The sequence below is a fragment of the Oncorhynchus keta genome, chromosome 26, assembly GCF_023373465.1.
Source record: "Oncorhynchus keta strain PuntledgeMale-10-30-2019 chromosome 26, Oket_V2, whole genome shotgun sequence".
Classification (NCBI taxonomy): Eukaryota; Metazoa; Chordata; class Actinopteri; order Salmoniformes; family Salmonidae; genus Oncorhynchus; species Oncorhynchus keta.
The window spans coordinates 33,989,161-34,005,998 of record NC_068446.1 but is presented as its reverse complement, the minus strand read 5'-3'; the positions used below and the strand labels follow the sequence as shown (position 1 = coordinate 34,005,998).

General features: G+C 52.3%; 1 protein-coding gene across 2 annotated transcripts in view; it reads left to right on the top strand.

Moving 5' to 3' along the window:
* The first annotated feature begins 3,070 nt into the window (after positions 1-3,070).
* The window catches only part of LOC118358776 (voltage-dependent calcium channel subunit alpha-2/delta-4-like), a 93,412-nt gene continuing 79,644 nt past the window's right edge, over positions 3,071-16,838 (top strand). For both annotated transcript variants that reach the window (XM_052480582.1, XM_052480580.1), the window contains exon 1: positions 3,071-3,964. In XM_052480582.1, coding sequence (XP_052336542.1) covers positions 3,450-3,964 — 515 coding nt within the window. In that variant the 5' untranslated portion in view covers positions 3,071-3,449. The remainder of the gene's footprint in view (positions 3,965-16,838) is intronic.

Sequence of the window (16,838 nt, the reverse complement as noted above, 5' to 3'; positions counted from 1 at the left end):
ATTCATCTATCCAACCGTCTATCCATCCATCCATCATCTCCACTCCCCCTGTTTCCATGCACCCACGATGAAAGAGCTGCACCAGGCAGTACCCTACCACCCCCTCCACAGCAGCAGGCTACTTGGCACTAACATAAGCTGTCGTGTCTCCCTGAGGCCGGAGTGTGCCAGGCGACAGCTGCATGGATCAGGCCCCGGGGCCCGTGCCCCGCCTGCCTATTAGCCGCCTGTTAGACCCCACTGGTTGGCCCTGGCTGGTCTCTGAGGGCCAGGGCCACACGGGGGCCACTCTGTTCTCCTCAATGGGAGCATTGTTCTGGGGAGCGCTGGATAAGCCCCCATATCAGAGAGCTACAAGAGTCGTGGAGCTTGATCAGATGAGCTTGATGTGATGGTTGGGTGATTGTGGGTCCATATGAAACTACTTCCTCTTGATGGCCTTAATGGACTAACTGATTTGGCTCTGGGTATGAGGTCAATATGACATGAAATTGACCTTGCTGCAGACTCACGGGGAGAAAAATACTATCATTACCTGGCTTCCCAGGCAAGGTGCATGAAGAAATATTAAGCGACTTTTGGAGAGGGGAATGGAATGTGATTTATTGCATGCTGCTGGACCGATATTCACACAGCATCTCCAAGTAGAAGTGCTAATCTAGGCAGAGTACTCTGCACTTTTTACTGTGGAGTCCAGCGTGGGCGTAGATTAGAATCCATGTAACTGGGGGTGATTTTTTCTGTCACGCTGTGCATTGGCCAAAGAGCACGGTTCTGGTTGCTGCAGTGGCCAACCTGACACCCAGGCCACTGTGAGTTACTACAGGGGTGCCACTAAACCTGACCTCTGCACAGGGACCCACAATGGTCCTGACTCCCAAAAGCACAGGACTAAAATAAGTCTTCTGAGAAAGTTAACTGGAATAATATTCTCTTTTGTTGTGGGTGGCATTCTTTCCCCCCTGTCTCATCACCCCAGAATGAACACCATGTTAGGAGAAATTAGTAGTATTTGCGTCAACTAAGTTGCAGTAATGTTACTGCTTTCCCTCTGTGTTGTGTCCCTTCCCAGAGATAAACGCCTGCTTGTTTCCTCACATGCCAGCAGAGGGAGCGCTTGTCTTGACTTCAGTCTCTACCAAGGAGTACCATGGGTTGATAGGTTTAGCTCAAAGTGTCATTTTAGGAATGGACCGTTTTTGATTTAGTGCCAAATGCTCCAAACCGTTATGGAGTCAAAACCCTAGTCTCTATTGAAGGTCATGCATAAGACTCTCTGAATATGAGAGACCATGAGATTCCTTAGGTCAGGAGAGTAGCAGCTTAGTGCTCTTCTCCTCTAATAGATTATTTTAAAGGAGATTAGTCTTAAAGTACCTCTAGTTGATGTCCTCTTGTACATCCCTTATCACTTAGCCTCACTGCAGCACTGTTTCCAAAGTTGTATCAAGACAAAAATACAAACATGCGTTTATTTAAAGATGTGCGTGTGTGTGTGTGTGCGTGCATGCATGAGTGTGTTCACGCAGTACTGCTCCATTCCTGCTTAGCGGTGCTCCTGTAACAGAGTGCCAGAGTTGCCGGGCGTGGCTTGGCAAGCGTGTTTTTGTTGATGTTGGAGGGGAGTATCAGGCTCTCCTAGATGTCCCAGACAGTCCAGCATCTCCTTCGCTAAAAACAAACTGTTGGGGCTTTTATTCATCCACTGATTGGATGGACAAGAGCCTGTCTCCAGAAATCACTATAATCCTTTTAGATAAAACAAACCCCTCATCCAATCCTCCGCTTCGATCCCTCCCTCCCTCCCTCCCTCCCTCCCTCCCTCCCTCCCTCCCCCTCCCTCCCTCCCTCCCTCCCTCCCTCCCTCCCTCCCTCCCTCCCTCCCTCCCTCCCTCCCTCCCTCCCTCCCCCCTCCCTCCTTCCTCTCTACTCCCCTCCCTCCTCCTCTCCTCCCCTCCCTCCCCTCCCTCCCTCCCTCCCTCCCTCCCTCCCTCCCTCTCCTCCCCTCCCTCCCTCCCTCCTCCACTCCCCTCCCTCCCTCCTCTCTACTCTCCTCCCTCCCTCCTCTCTACTCTCCTCCCTCCTCCTCTCCACTCCCTCCCCTCCCTCCTCCCCTCCACTCCCTCCCTCCCTCCCCTCCCTCCTCCTCCCTCCCTCCCTCCCTCCCTCCCTCCCTCCCTCCCTCCCTCCCTCCCTCCCTCCCTCCCTCCTCCTCTCCCTCCCTCCCTCCTCCCCTCCCTCCTCCTCTCCACTCCCCTTCCTCCCTCCTCTCTACTCCCCTCCCTCCTCCTCTCCACTCCCCTCCCTTCCTCCCTCCCTCCTCTCTACTCCCCTCCCTCCTCCTCTCCACTCCCCTCCCTCCTCCTCTCCACTCCCCTCCCTCCTCCTCTCCACTCCCTCCCTCCTCCCCTCCCTCCTCCCTCTCCACTCCCCTTCCTCCCTCCTCTCCACTCCCCTCCCTCCCTCCTCTCTACTCCCCTCCCTCCTCCTCTCCACTCCCCTCCCTCCCTCCTCTCTACTCTCCTCCCTCCTCCTCTCCACTCCCCTCCCTCCTCCTCTCCACTCCCTCCCTCCTCCCCTCCCTCCTCCTCTCCACTCCCCTCCCTCCCTCCTCTCTACTCCCCTCCCTCCCTCTATCCACCCCTCCCTTCCTCTCTCTCTCCTATCCCCTTGTCGGTTGGGGTAGGGAGTTTTAATCCAAGTAGATTATGCCCTAAATTGGGTGACTGTCAGAGAAGGCAGCGTCGGCAAATCAATGGCTGCTACATGCGTCCCTCCTGCCTCTATCTGTGGATATTTTCATCTGGCCGTTGATGTTGTCAGTGTGACGGCACATCAGTCTGGTCTGGTCTCTGCGTGACCTTTTCATCTGCTCTGGGATACCAGGGACCAGGAGGGGAACCTTCACCGGCAGGACGCATAGGAACTACAGCACTCTAGATCCATGTGAATGACCACTGCATGGTGAACTTCTGGTGAATAGTTGTTGGAATGTCTTGGTCATGGTTGATGGACAGGTCGCAGTGATCTAAATACTGCCTCTTCATTGTGTCATATTGGAGTGTGATCTTCCAACACCAGAAGGCAACAGGAGCAGGTTGTCGTGCTTTAGGATTGTAAAGAGGAGAGATTGACCTGTGGTTTTGAGAGGATGATAAAATAAGGAAAGAAAGGGTTGGAGGATGACAGGATCCAGACACCGGATATTCACGCACACTGAGGAGAAGAGCAGTCTGGGTCACACAGTCAAAAAGAACGTCAGAGTCTTCCACTTCCTTTAGCCGACATGAGAAAACTTACCCCTAAACCCTGCAGACTCATTCAGGCTTGCTGATCCTGAAGTGTGTTGTTGTTGTTTTGTTGTGTGCTGACTGAGATATTGGAGAGGAGCCATAGCCAGCGGAACCGTACGGATATCCTCCTCAGGAGACACAGTGGACCCAGGCAGGATGGGACTACGACCCAGAGCCAGATCAGGTGGAGAAACAAACAGGCTGGGACCCAGAGGAACCCCCACAGGGTTGAGGCTGGGACCCAGAGGAACCCCAACAGGGCTGAGGCTGGGACCCAGAGGAACCTCCACAGGGTTGAGGCTGGGACCCAGAGGAACCCCCACAGGGCTGAGGCTGGGACCCAGAGGAACTCCCACAGGGCTGAGGCTGGGACCCAGAGGAACCTCCACAGGGTTGAGGCTGGGACCCAGAGGAACCCCCACAGGGCTGAGGCTGGGACCCAGAGGAACTCCCACAGGGCTGAGGCTGGGACCCAGAGGAACCTCCACAGGGCTGAGGCTGGGACCCAGAGGAACTCCCACAGGGCTGAGGCTGGGACCCAGAGGAACCTCCACAGGGCTGAGGCTGGGACCCAGAGGAACCTCCACAGGGCTGAGGCTGGGCCTGTGGATCCTGTGTTTCAGCTGGTTCTGCTTCACTGCTCACGCTCAGATGAAGATACCGCCTGAGACGTGAGTAGACCCTTAAAACTATGTAGTACTGCTCACCTCCAACAGTCTCTCCTTTAACATTTCATATAGCCTACTGATGCTTTGTGTGTCAAATACAAATAAAATACAATGTTATTTGTCACATCCTTGGTAAACAACAGGTGTAGACTAACAGTGAAATGCTTACTTATAGGCCCTTTCCATCAAAGCAGAGAGAGAGAAATTAGAGAAATAACCAAGAATAAATCCACAATGAGTAATGTTAACTTGGCTTTAGACGCGGGGTACCAGTACCAAGTTCATGTGTAGGGGTATGAAGAAATTGAGGTAGATACGGTGCATTCGGAAAGTATTCAAAACCCTCGCCTTTTTCCAAATTTTGTTACGTTGCAGCCTTATTCTAAAACGGATTAAATTGTCTGGGATATTGTGTGTAGATTGATGAGGAAATTAAAAATGTTCATCCATTTTAGAATAAGGCTGTAATGTGACAAAATGTGGAAAAAGTCGTTGGGTCTGAATCCTTCCTGAAGGCGCTGTATGTACATAGGGGCAAAGTGACTAGGCAACAGGATAGATAGATAATAACCAGGCACAGCAGCATATGTACTGAGTCAAAAGAGTTTGTGCAAAAAAGGTCAATACAGATAGTTTGCGTAACTATTGGTTAAATATTTAACTGACTATTTAGCAGTCTTATGGCTTGGGGGTAGAAGCTGTTCAGGGTCCTGTTGGTCCCAGACTTTGTGCATCAGTATAGCTTGCTGTGCGGTAGCAGAGAGAACAGTCTGTGACTTGAGAGGCTGGAGTCTTTGATAATTATTAGTGCCTTCCTCTGACACCGCCTGGTATAGAGATCCTGGATTGCAGGGAGCTGGGCCCCAGTGATGTGCTGGGCCATACGCGCTACCCTCTGTAGCGCCTTGCGGTCGGACGCCGAGCAGTTGCCATACCAGGCGGTGATGCTACCAGGCGGTGCTACCAGGCAGGATGCTCTACATGGTGCAGCTGTATAACTTTCTGAGGATCTGAGGGCTCATGACAAATTTAGAGGCACAAGTGGCACAAGTCTATGCTGAGCAATTCACTCAGCTCAGTGGTATTCTCACCATACTATCTCCTATATCTATGTGGTCTGTCGCAATCCTCTAGTTGATGGTGATGGGTCTCCGTAGTTTTCTCAGCATCTTGTCACCCTGACTACGGTTCAGCAGCAGTAAAAGAGGATGGATGCAAGTGACTTCTGACTTTCTCACTTCTAACAAATGCAAGTGTTGCTCTTGCAAAATGTTTGAGGATAAAATGTCTGACCAGTAGAATCCAGCCCAGTTATAGAAGAGGAGGATTAAACTGATAAATGGCATATAAGGAGGAGATTGAATCTCTATTCTGATACGTTCTGTCTGATAGACTGCCTGACTGGCTGACTGCCTGACTGGCTGGTGCTTGTTGTTTATCTGCAGTCAGCTGCTGTTCGGTGTGTTTTAAGGCCTGATTACACATTGACCCTGATTCCTCTCTCCTCTCCCTCCGCTTCTCTCCCTCTGCTATAATTTAACCCCATCCAACTGTCACCAAAACCACAGCCCTCAAAAAGGTCACATGAGCCTGGGAGATTAATCACGGTTGAGTCCCACACTTTGCCCTCTGCTCTCTGCCCGCCTGGCCCTGTGTCCACACTCATCTCTCATCCCACCACATTAGGGGACAGAGCCATCGGGCATCCAGGCCAGTCGCACAACATGATTTGATGTGATTGTGACAAAGCCCTGATTTTTTTCCCCTCTTGCTTTCAAAATCCAGATTTTCTCCTCTTGTGGAAATCAGCCACAGTTTTACTCAGCTGGAAGAGAACAAACCTCATCATCAGGTCACTTAGTGTGCTGATGTGATGGAGTGTTTGTCCAGTGGTTCGCTACATTATATTTCCCATGTGGGAATAGTCTAGACTTGTCTTTGTGGTAAAGTGCATCACTATATCCCCTAGGCACAATGGGGAGAGCTGGCTGTTCTGTGCTTGTCTGGGATTCTGTAGATTGTATTTGTAGGCTATTACAGAGCTGGTGCTGGACAAACAAGATATTCTCCTGATCTTACATACATTTACTTGAGTCAGGTCGAAAATCATACTGATTAACCCAAAGCTATCGCGCTCTTCAAAGTTCTCAACAGCAAAATCAAATACAATTTTATTTGTCACATACGCCAAATACAACAGGTGTTGTAGACCTTACCGTGAAATGCTTACAAGCCTTTAAAACCAACAATGCAGTTTTAAGAAAATAGAGTTAAGAAGATATTTATGAAAATAAACAACAACAAAAAAAGAAACACAATAACATAACAATAATGAGGCTCTACTGGTTTTTACACCAGTGTGTCACAGATAAAAGATACTTGACCAGCTACTTCTGAACTGTTTATGTATGAGAATTTGATAACTTTACTAATCATAGTTCCCATCAGGAAACATTTGGCATAGGATGTCATCGTCTTTGGCACTGAGAATTGTGTTTTTTTTGTCTACCACCGGAAACCCAGTCAGCAGTGGTCAGTCATTCAGCGGTGGTCAGTCAGTCAGCGGTGGTCAGTCAGTCAGCAGTGGTCAGTCAGTCAGCGGTGGTCAGTCAGCGGTGGTCAGTCATTCAGCGGTGGTCAGTCAGTCAGCGGTGGTCAGTCAGTCAGCGGTGGTCAGTCAGTCAGCAGTGGTCAGTCATTCAGCGGTGGTCAGTCATTCAGCAGTGGTCAGTCAGTCAGCAGTGGTCAGTCAGTCAGCGGTGGTCAGTCAGCGGTGGTCAGTCATTCAGCGGTGGTCAGTCAGTCAGCGGTGGTCAGTCATTCAGCGGTGGTCAGTCAGTCAGCAGTGGTCAGTCATTCAGCGGTGGTCAGTCAGTCAGCAGTGGTCAGTCATTCAGCGGTGGTCAGTCAGTCAGCGGTGGTCAGTCATTCAGCGGTGGTCAGTCAGCGGTGGTCAGTCATTCAGCAGTGGTCAGTCATTCAGCGGTGGTCAGTCAGTCAGCGGTGGTCAGTCAGTCAGCAGTGGTCAGTCAGTCAGCGGTGGTCAGTCAGTCAGCGGTGGTCAGTCAGTCAGCGGTGGTCAGTCAGTCAGCAGTGGTCAGTCAGTCAGCGGTGGTCAGTCAGTCAGCGGTGGTCAGTCAGTCAGCGGTGGTCAGTCATTCAGTGGTGGTCAGTCAGTCAGCAGTGGTCAGTCATTCAGTGGTGGTCAGTCAGTCAGCAGTGGTCAGTCATTCAGCGGTGGTCAGTCAGTCAGCGGTGGTCAGTCAGTCAGCAGTGGTCAGTCAGTCAGCGGTGGTCAGTCAGCGGTGGTCAGTCATTCAGCGGTGGTCAGTCAGTCAGCAGTGGTCAGTCATTCAGCGGTGGTCAGTCAGTCAGCAGTGGTCAGTCATTCAGCGGTGGTCAGTCAGTCAGCAGTGGTCAGTCATTCAGCGGTGGTCAGTCAGTCAGCAGTGGTCAGTCATTCAGCGGTGGTCAGTCATTCAGCAGTGGTCAGTCAGTCAGCAGTGGTCAGTCAGTCAGCGGTGGTCAGTCAGCGGTGGTCAGTCATTCAGCGGTGGTCAGTCAGTCAGCGGTGGTCAGTCATTCAGCGGTGGTCAGTCAGTCAGCAGTGGTCAGTCATTCAGCGGTGGTCAGTCAGTCAGCAGTGGTCAGTCATTCAGCGGTGGTCAGTCAGTCAGCGGTGGTCAGTCAGTCAGCAGTGGTCAGTCAGTCAGCGGTGGTCAGTCAGCGGTGGTCAGTCAGTCAGCGGTGGTCAGTCAGTCAGCGGTGGTCAGTCATTCAGTGGTGGTCAGTCAGTCAGCAGTGGTCAGTCATTCAGTGGTGGTCAGTCAGTCAGCAGTGGTCAGTCATTCAGCGGTGGTCAGTCATTCAGCGGTGGTCAGTCATTCAGCAGTGGTCAGTCATTCAGCGGTGGTCAGTCATTCAGCAGTGGTCAGTCATTCAGTGGTGGTCAGTCAGTCAGCAGTGGTCAGTCATTCAGCGGTGGTCAGTCAGTCAGCGGTGGTCAGTCAGTCAGCGGTGGTCAGTCATTCAGCAGTGGTCAGTCATTCAGCGGTGGTCAGTCAGTCAGCGGTGGTCAGTCATTCAGCGGTGGTCAGTCATTCAGCGGTGGTCAGTCAGTCAGCGGTGGTCAGTCATTCAGCGGTGGTCAGTCAGTCAGCGGTGGTCAGTCATTCAGCAGTGGTCAGTCAGTCAGCGGTGGTCAGTCATTCAGCGGTGGTCAGTCATTCAGTGGTGGTCAGTCAGTCAGCGGTGGTCAGTCAGTCAGCGGTGGTCAGTCAGCGGTGGTCAGTCATTCAGCGGTGGTCAGTCAGTCAGCGGTGGTCAGTCAGTCAGCGGTGGTCAGTCAGTCAGCGGTGGTCAGTCAGTCAGCGGTGGTCAGTCAGTCAGCGGTGGTCAGTCATTCAGCGGTGGTCAGTCATTCAGCGGTGGTCAGTCAGTCAGCGGTGGTCAGTCAGTCAGCGGTGGTCAGTCAGTCAGCGGTGGTCAGTCATTCAGCAGTGGTCAGTCATTCAGCGGTGGTCAGTCAGTCAGCAGTGGTCAGTCAGTCAGCGGTGGTCAGTCAGTCAGCGGTGGTCAGTCAGTCAGCGGTGGTCAGTCAGTCAGCGGTGGTCAGTCATTCAGCAGTGGTCAGTCAGTCAGCGGTGGTCAGTCAGTCAGCGGTGGTCAGTCATTCAGCAGTGGTCAGTCAGTCAGCGGTGGTCAGTCATTCAGCAGTGGTCACTCATTCAGCGGTGGTCAGTCAGTCAGCGGTGGTCAGTCATTCAGCGGTGGTCAGTCAGTCAGCGGTGGTCAGTCAGTCAGCGGTGGTCAGTCAGTCAGCGGTGGTCAGTCAGTCAGCGGTGGTCAGTCAGCGGTGGTCAGTCAGTCAGCGGTGGTCAGTCAGTCAGCGGTGGTCAGTCAGCGGTGGTCAGTCAGTCAGCGGTGGTCAGTCATTCAGCAGTGGTCAGTCAGTCAGCGGTGGTCAGTCAGTCAGCGGTGGTCAGTCATTCAGCGGTGGTCAGTCATTCAGCGGTGGTCAGTCAGTCAGCGGTGGTCAGTCAGCGGTGGTCAGTCAGCGGTGGTCAGTCATGAAAATAAACAACAAAAAAAAGAAACACAATAACATAACAATAATGAGGCTCTACTGGTTTTTACACCAGTGTGTCACAGATAAAAGATACTTGACCAGCTACTTCTGAACTGTTTATGTATGAGAATTTGATAACTTTACTAATCTTAGTTCCCATCAGGAAACATTTGGCATAGGATGTCATCGTCTTTGGCACTGAGAATTGTGTTTTTTTTGTCTACCACCGGAAATCCAGTCAGCAGTGGTCAGTCAGTCAGCGGTGGTCAGTCAGCGGTGGTCAGTCATTCAGCAGTGGTCAGTCATGCAGCGGTGGTCAGTCATTCAGTGGTGGTCAGTCAGTCAGCGGTGGTCAGTCAGTCAGCGGTGGTCAGTCAGCGGTGGTCAGTCAGTCAGCGGTGGTCAGTCAGTCAGCGGTGGTCAGTCATTCAGCGGTGGTCAGTCAGTCAGCGGTGGTCAGTCAGTCAGCGGTGGTCAGTCAGTTAGCGGTGGTCAGTCAGTCAGCGGTGGTCAGTCAGTCAGCGGTGGTCAGTCAGTCAGCGGTGGTCAGTCATTCAGTGGTGGTCAGTCAGTCAGCGGTGGTCAGTCATTCAGCGGTGGTCAGTCAGTCAGCGGTGGTCAGTCATTCAGCAGTGGTCAGTCAGTCAGCGGTGGTCAGTCAGTCAGCGGTGGTCAGTCATTCAGCGGTGGTCAGTCAGCGGTGGTCAGTCATTCAGCGGTGGTCAGTCAGTCAGCGGTGGTCAGTCATTCAGCGGTGGTCAGTCAGCGGTGGTCAGTCATTCAGCGGTGGTCAGTCAGTCAGCGGTGGTCAGTCATTCAGCGGTGGTCAGTCAGCGGTGGTCAGTCAGCGGTGGTCAGTCATTCAGCAGTGGTCAGTCAGTCAGCGGTGGTCAGTCAGTCAGCGGTGGTCAGTCAGTCAGCGGTGGTCAGTCAGTCAGCGGTGGTCAGTCAGCGGTGGTCAGTCAGTCAATGGTCGTCATTCAGCGGTGGTCAGGTCAGCGGTGGTCAGTCAGCGGTGGTCAGTCATTCAGCGGTGGTCAGTCAGTCAGCGGTGGTCAGTCAGTCAGCGGTGGTCAGTCAGTCAGCGGTGGTCAGTCAGTCAGCGGTGGTCAGTCAGTCAGCGGTGGTCAGTCAGTCAGCGGTGGTCAGTCAGCGGTGGTCAGTCAGCGGTGGTCAGTCATTCAGCAGTGGTCAGTCATTCAGCAGTGGTCAGTCATTCAGTGGTGGTCAGTCAGTCAGCGGTGGTCAGTCATTCAGCGGTGGTCAGTCAGTCAGCAGTGGTCAGTCATTCAGCGGTGGTCAGTCAGTCAGCGGTGGTCAGTCATTCAGCAGTGGTCAGTCATTCAGCGGTGGTCAGTCATTCAGCAGTGGTCAGTCATTCAGCGGTGGTCAGTCAGTCAGCAGTGGTCAGTCAGTCAGCGGTGGTCAGTCAGTCAGCGGTGGTCAGTCAGTCAGCGGTGGTCAGTCAGCGGTGGTCAGTCATTCAGCAGTGGTCAGTCATTCAGCGGTGGTCAGTCAGTCAGCGGTGGTCAGTCATTCAGCAGTGGTCAGTCAGTCAGCGGTGGTCAGTCATTCAGCAGTGGTCAGTCATTCAGCGGTGGTCAGTCAGTCAGCGGTGGTCAGTCATTCAGCGGTGGTCAGTCAGTCAGCGGTGGTCAGTCAGTCAGCGGTGGTCAGTCAGTCAGCGGTGGTCAGTCAGTCAGCGGTGGTCAGTCAGCGGTGGTCAGTCAGTCAGCGGTGGTCAGTCAGTCAGCGGTGGTCAGTCAGCGGTGGTCAGTCAGTCAGCGGTGGTCAGTCATTCAGCAGTGGTCAGTCAGTCAGCGGTGGTCAGTCAGTCAGCGGTGGTCAGTCATTCAGCGGTGGTCAGTCATTCAGCGGTGGTCAGTCAGTCAGCGGTGGTCAGTCAGCGGTGGTCAGTCAGCGGTGGTCAGTCATGAAAATAAACAACAAAAAAAAGAAACACAATAACATAACAATAATGAGGCTCTACTGGTTTTTACACCAGTGTGTCACAGATAAAAGATACTTGACCAGCTACTTCTGAACTGTTTATGTATGAGAATTTGATAACTTTACTAATCTTAGTTCCCATCAGGAAACATTTGGCATAGGATGTCATCGTCTTTGGCACTGAGAATTGTGTTTTTTTGTCTACCACCGGAAACCCAGTCAGCAGTGGTCAGTCAGTCAGCGGTGGTCAGTCAGTCAGCAGTGGTCAGTCAGTCAGCGGTGGTCAGTCAGTCAGCAGTGGTCAGTCAGTCAGCAGTGGTCAGTCAGTCAGCGGTGGTCAGTCATTCAGCGGTGGTCAGTCAGCAGTGGTCAGTCAGTCAGCGGTGGTCAGTCAGTCAGCGGTGGTCAGTCATTCAGCGGTGGTCAGTCAGTCAGCGGTGGTCAGTCAGTCAGCGGTGGTCAGTCAGTTAGCGGTGGTCAGTCAGTCAGCGGTGGTCAGTCAGTCAGCGGTGGTCAGTCAGTCAGCGGTGGTCAGTCATTCAGTGGTGGTCAGTCAGTCAGCGGTGGTCAGTCATTCAGCGGTGGTCAGTCAGTCAGCGGTGGTCAGTCATTCAGCAGTGGTCAGTCAGTCAGCGGTGGTCAGTCAGTCAGCGGTGGTCAGTCATTCAGCGGTGGTCAGTCAGCGGTGGTCAGTCATTCAGCGGTGGTCAGTCAGTCAGCGGTGGTCAGTCATTCAGCGGTGGTCAGTCAGCGGTGGTCAGTCATTCAGCGGTGGTCAGTCAGTCAGCGGTGGTCAGTCATTCAGCGGTGGTCAGTCAGCGGTGGTCAGTCAGCGGTGGTCAGTCATTCAGCAGTGGTCAGTCAGTCAGCGGTGGTCAGTCAGTCAGCGGTGGTCAGTCAGTCAGCGGTGGTCAGTCAGTCAGCGGTGGTCAGTCAGCGGTGGTCAGTCAGTCAATGGTCGTCATTCAGCGGTGGTCAGTCAGTCAGCGGTGGTCAGTCAGCGGTGGTCAGTCATTCAGCGGTGGTCAGTCAGTCAGCGGTGGTCAGTCAGTCAGCGGTGGTCAGTCAGTCAGCGGTGGTCAGTCATTCAGCGGTGGTCAGTCAGTCAGCGGTGGTCAGTCAGTCAGCGGTGGTCAGTCAGCGGTGGTCAGTCAGCGGTGGTCAGTCATTCAGCAGTGGTCAGTCATTCAGCAGTGGTCAGTCATTCAGTGGTGGTCAGTCAGTCAGCGGTGGTCAGTCATTCAGCGGTGGTCAGTCAGTCAGCGGTGGTCAGTCATTCAGCAGTGGTCAGTCAGTCAGCGGTGGTCAGTCATTCAGCGGTGGTCAGTCAGTCAGCGGTGGTCAGTCAGTCAGCGGTGGTCAGTCAGTCAGCAGTGGTCAGTCAGTCAGCAGTGGTCAGTCATGCAGCGGTGGTCAGTCATTCAGTGGTGGTCAGTCAGTCAGCGGTGGTCAGTCAGTCAGCGGTGGTCAGTCATTCAGCGGTGGTCAGTCAGCGGTGGTCAGTCAGCGGTGGTCAGTCAGTCAGCGGTGGTCAGTCAGCGGTGGTCAGCCAGTCAGCGGTGGTCAGTCATTCAGCGGTGGGTCAGCGGTGGTCAGTCAGCGGTGGTCAGTCAGCGGTGGTCAGTCAGCGGTGGTCAGTCAGTCAGCGGTGGTCAGTCAGCGGTGGTCAGTCAGTCAGCGGTGGTCAGTCATTCAGCGGTGGTCAGTCAGTCAGCGGTGGTCAGTCATTCAGCGGTGGTCAGTCATTCAGCGGTGGTCAGTCAGTCAGCGGTGGTCAGTCATTCAGCGGTGGTCAGTCATTCAGCGGTGGTCAGTCATTCAGCGGTGGTCAGTCAGTCAGCGGTGGTCAGTCAGTCAGCGGTGGTCAGTCAGCGGTGGTCAGTCAGCGGTGGTCAGTCAGCGGTGGTCAGTCAGTCAGCGGTGGTCAGTCAGCGGTGGTCAGTCAGTCAGCGGTGGTCAGTCATTCAGCGGTGGTCAGTCAGTCAGCGGTGGTCAGTCATTCAGCGGTGGTCAGTCATTCAGCGGTGGTCAGTCATTCAGCGGTGGTCAGTCAGTCAGCGGTGGTCAGTCAGCGGTGGTCAGTCAGTCAGCGGTGGTCAGTCATTCAGCGGTGGTCAGTCAGCGGTGGTCAGTCATTCAGCGGTGGTCAGTCAGCGGTGGTCAGTCAGCGGTGGTCAGTCAGCGGTGGTCAGTCATTCAGTGGTGGTCAGTCAGTCAGCGGTGGTCAGTCATTCAGCGGTGGTCAGTCAGTCAGCGGTGGTCAGTCATTCAGCGGTGGTCAGTCAGTCAGCAGTGGTCAGTCATTCAGCGGTGGTCAGTCAGCGGTGGTCAGTCAGTCAGCAGTGGTCAGTCAGTCAGCGGTGGTCAGTCATTCAGCGGTGGTCAGTCAGCGGTGGTCAGTCATTCAGCGGTGGTCAGTCAGCGGTGGTCAGTCAGCGGTGGTCAGTCAGCGGTGGTCAGTCATTCAGTGGTGGTCAGTCAGTCAGCGGTGGTCAGTCATTCAGCGGTGGTCAGTCAGTCAGCAGTGGTCAGTCATTCAGCGGTGGTCAGTCAGTCAGCGGTGGTCAGTCATTCAGCGGTGGTCAGTCAGTCAGCAGTGGTCAGTCAGTCAGCGGTGGTCAGTCATTCAGCGGTGGTCAGTCAGCGGTGGTCAGTCAGCGGTGGTCAGTCAGCGGTGGTCAGTCAGCGGTGGTCAGTCAGCGGTGGTCAGTCAGTCAGCAGTGGTCAGTCATTCAGCGGTGGTCAGTCAGTCAGCAGTGGTCAGTCATTCAGCGGTGGTCAGTCAGTCAGCGGTGGTCAGTCAGTCAGCAGTGGTCAGTCATTCAGCGGTGGTCAGTCATTCAGCGGTGGTCAGTCAGCGGTGGTCAGTCATTCAGCGGTGGTCAGTCAGCGGTGGTCAGTCAGCGGTGGTCAGTCAGCGGTGGTCAGTCAGTCAGCAGTGGTCAGTCATTCAGCGGTGGTCAGTCAGCGGTGGTCAGTCAGTCAGCAAGAAGTTGACCACTGTTATCTGCAAGACACTGCAGGATGACATGTTATCCGGGCTGGTGGCTGTGATACACACACACACACACGCATAATGACTGATTGACTGACCACCGCTGAGCAGTATTATACCTCCACTTATACGGAGAGACTACTGTAGTGCCGACAGAGAAACTATGCAGTTTTTTGTTCCTATGAAACTATGCAGTTTTTTGTTTTTTTACGTGTTATTTCTTACATTGGTACCCCAGGTCATCTTAGGTTTCATTACATACAGTTGAGAAGAACTACTGAATATAAGAGCAGCGTTAACTCACCATCAGTACGACCAAGAATATGACTTTCGCGAAACGGAAAGTGTTCTGCCTTTCACCCAGGACAACGGAATGGATCCTAGCCGGCGACCCAAAAAAACGACTTCGTAAAAGGGGGAAACGAAGCGGTCTTCTGGTCAGGCTCCGGAGACGGGCACATCGTGCACCACTCCCTAGCATTCTTCTCGCCAATGTCTTGACAACAAGGTTGATGAAATCCGAGCAAGGGTAGCATTCCAGAGGGACACCAGAGACTGTAACGTTATTTGCTTCACGGAAACATGGCTCACTGGAGAGGCGCTATCGGAGTCGGTACAGCCAGCTGGTTTCTCCACGCATCGCACCGACAGAAACAAACATCTTTCTGGTAAGAAGAGGGGCGGGGGCATATTCTTCATGGTTAACGAGACGTGGTGTGGCCACAACAACATACAGGAACTCAAGTCCTTCTGTTCACCTGATTTAGAATTCCTCACAATCAAATGTCGACCGCATTATCTACCAAGGGAATTCTCTTCGATTATAATCACAGCCGTATATATTCCCCCCCAAGCAGACACATCGATGGCCCTGAACAAACTTTATTTGACTCTTTGCAAACTGGAATCCATATATCCTGAGTCTACATTCATTGTAGCTGGGGATTTTAACAAGGCTATTCTGAAAACAAGACTCCCTAAATTGTATCAGCATATCGATTGCACAACCAGGGCTGGAAAAACCTTGGATCATTGCTATTCTAACTTCCGCGACGCATATAAGGCCCTGCCCCGCTCTCCTTTCGGGAAAAGCTGACCACGACTCCATTTTGTTGATCCCCGCCTACAGACAGAAACTAAAACAAGAAGCTCCCGCGCTGAGGTCTGTTCAACGCTGCTCCAACTCAATCATCAAGGTTGCGGACGACACAACAGTGGTAGGCTTGATTATCAACAACGACGAGACGGCCTACAGGGAGGAGGTGAGGGCCCTCGGAGTGTGGTGTCAGGAAAATAACCTCACACTCAACGTCAACAAAACTAAGGAGATGATTGTGGACTTGAGGGAACACCCCCCTATCCACATCGATGGAACAGTAGTGGAGAGGGTAGTAAGTTTTAAGTTCCTCGGCGTACACATCACAGACAAACTGAATTGGTCCACCCACACAGACAGCATCGTGAAGAAGGCGCAGCAGCGCCTCTTCAACCTCAGGAGGCTGAAGAAATTCGGCTTGTCTCCAAAAGCACTCACAAACTTCTACAGATGCACAATCGAGAGCATCCTGTCGGGCTGTATCACCGCCTGGTACGGGAACTGCTGCGCCCACAACCGTAAGGCTCTCCAGAGGGTAGTGAGGTCTGCACAACGCATCACCGGGGGCAAACTACCTGCCCTCCAGGACACCTACACCACCCGATGTCACAGGAAGGCCATAAAGATCATCAAGGACAACAACCACCCGAGCCACTGCCTGTTCACCCCGCTATCATCCAGAAGGCGAGGTCAGTACAGGTGCATCAAAGCTGGGACCGAGAAACTGAAAAACAGCTTCTATCTCAAGGCCATCAGACTGTTAAACAGCCACCACTAACATTGAGTGGCTGCTGCCAACACACTGACTCAACTCCAGCCACTTTAATAATGGGAATTGATGGGTAATGATGTAAAATATATCACTAGCCACTTTAAACAATGCTACCTAATATAATGTTTACATAACCTACATTATTCATCTCATATGTATACGTATATACTGTACTCTATATCATCTACTGCATCTTTATGTAATACATGTATCACTAGCCACTTTAATTTAACTATGCCACTTTGTTTACATACTCATCTCATATGTATATACTGTACTCAATATCATCTACTGTATTTTGCCTATGCTGCTCTGTACCATCACTCATTCATATATCTTTATGTACATATTATTTATCCCCTTACACTTGTCTATAAGGTAGTAGTTTTGGAATTGTTAGCTAGATTACTTGTTGGTTATTACTGCATTGTCGGAACTAGAAGCACAAGCATTTCGCTACACTCGCATTAACATCTGCTAACCATGTGTATGTGACAAATAAAATCTCATTTGATTTGATTTGATTTGACTATATATATATATATATACGTACACACATATATACACACACACATACACACACACATACACACACAGAGGCCCACACAGATGGTTGTGCAGATTGGAGTGTGTAGTCAGAGAAACCTCCTGTGTGTTAACCTGCACCCTGCTGGGTCCATCACCGACTAAAGCCTCAGCACGACTGTAGTAGTCTGAATGAGCGTTGCTTGATTTGGGACAGAATGTTAACAATAGGTTATATCTTTGGTTAAACAAATCTGCTTTGATATTGCTCACACAGCCAGACACACACACACAGATGCACACAAACGCACAGTCACTCACACAAATGAAGACACAACACTGCTGTGTAATGACAATGTGCAGTGTGTATGTGTCCCGCTGGGACCCTTTAAGCCCATCAGTTGATCCTATATCTGATCCTATATCTGATCCTATATACAGCATTATCCTGAGCTGAGCCATAGTGCCATA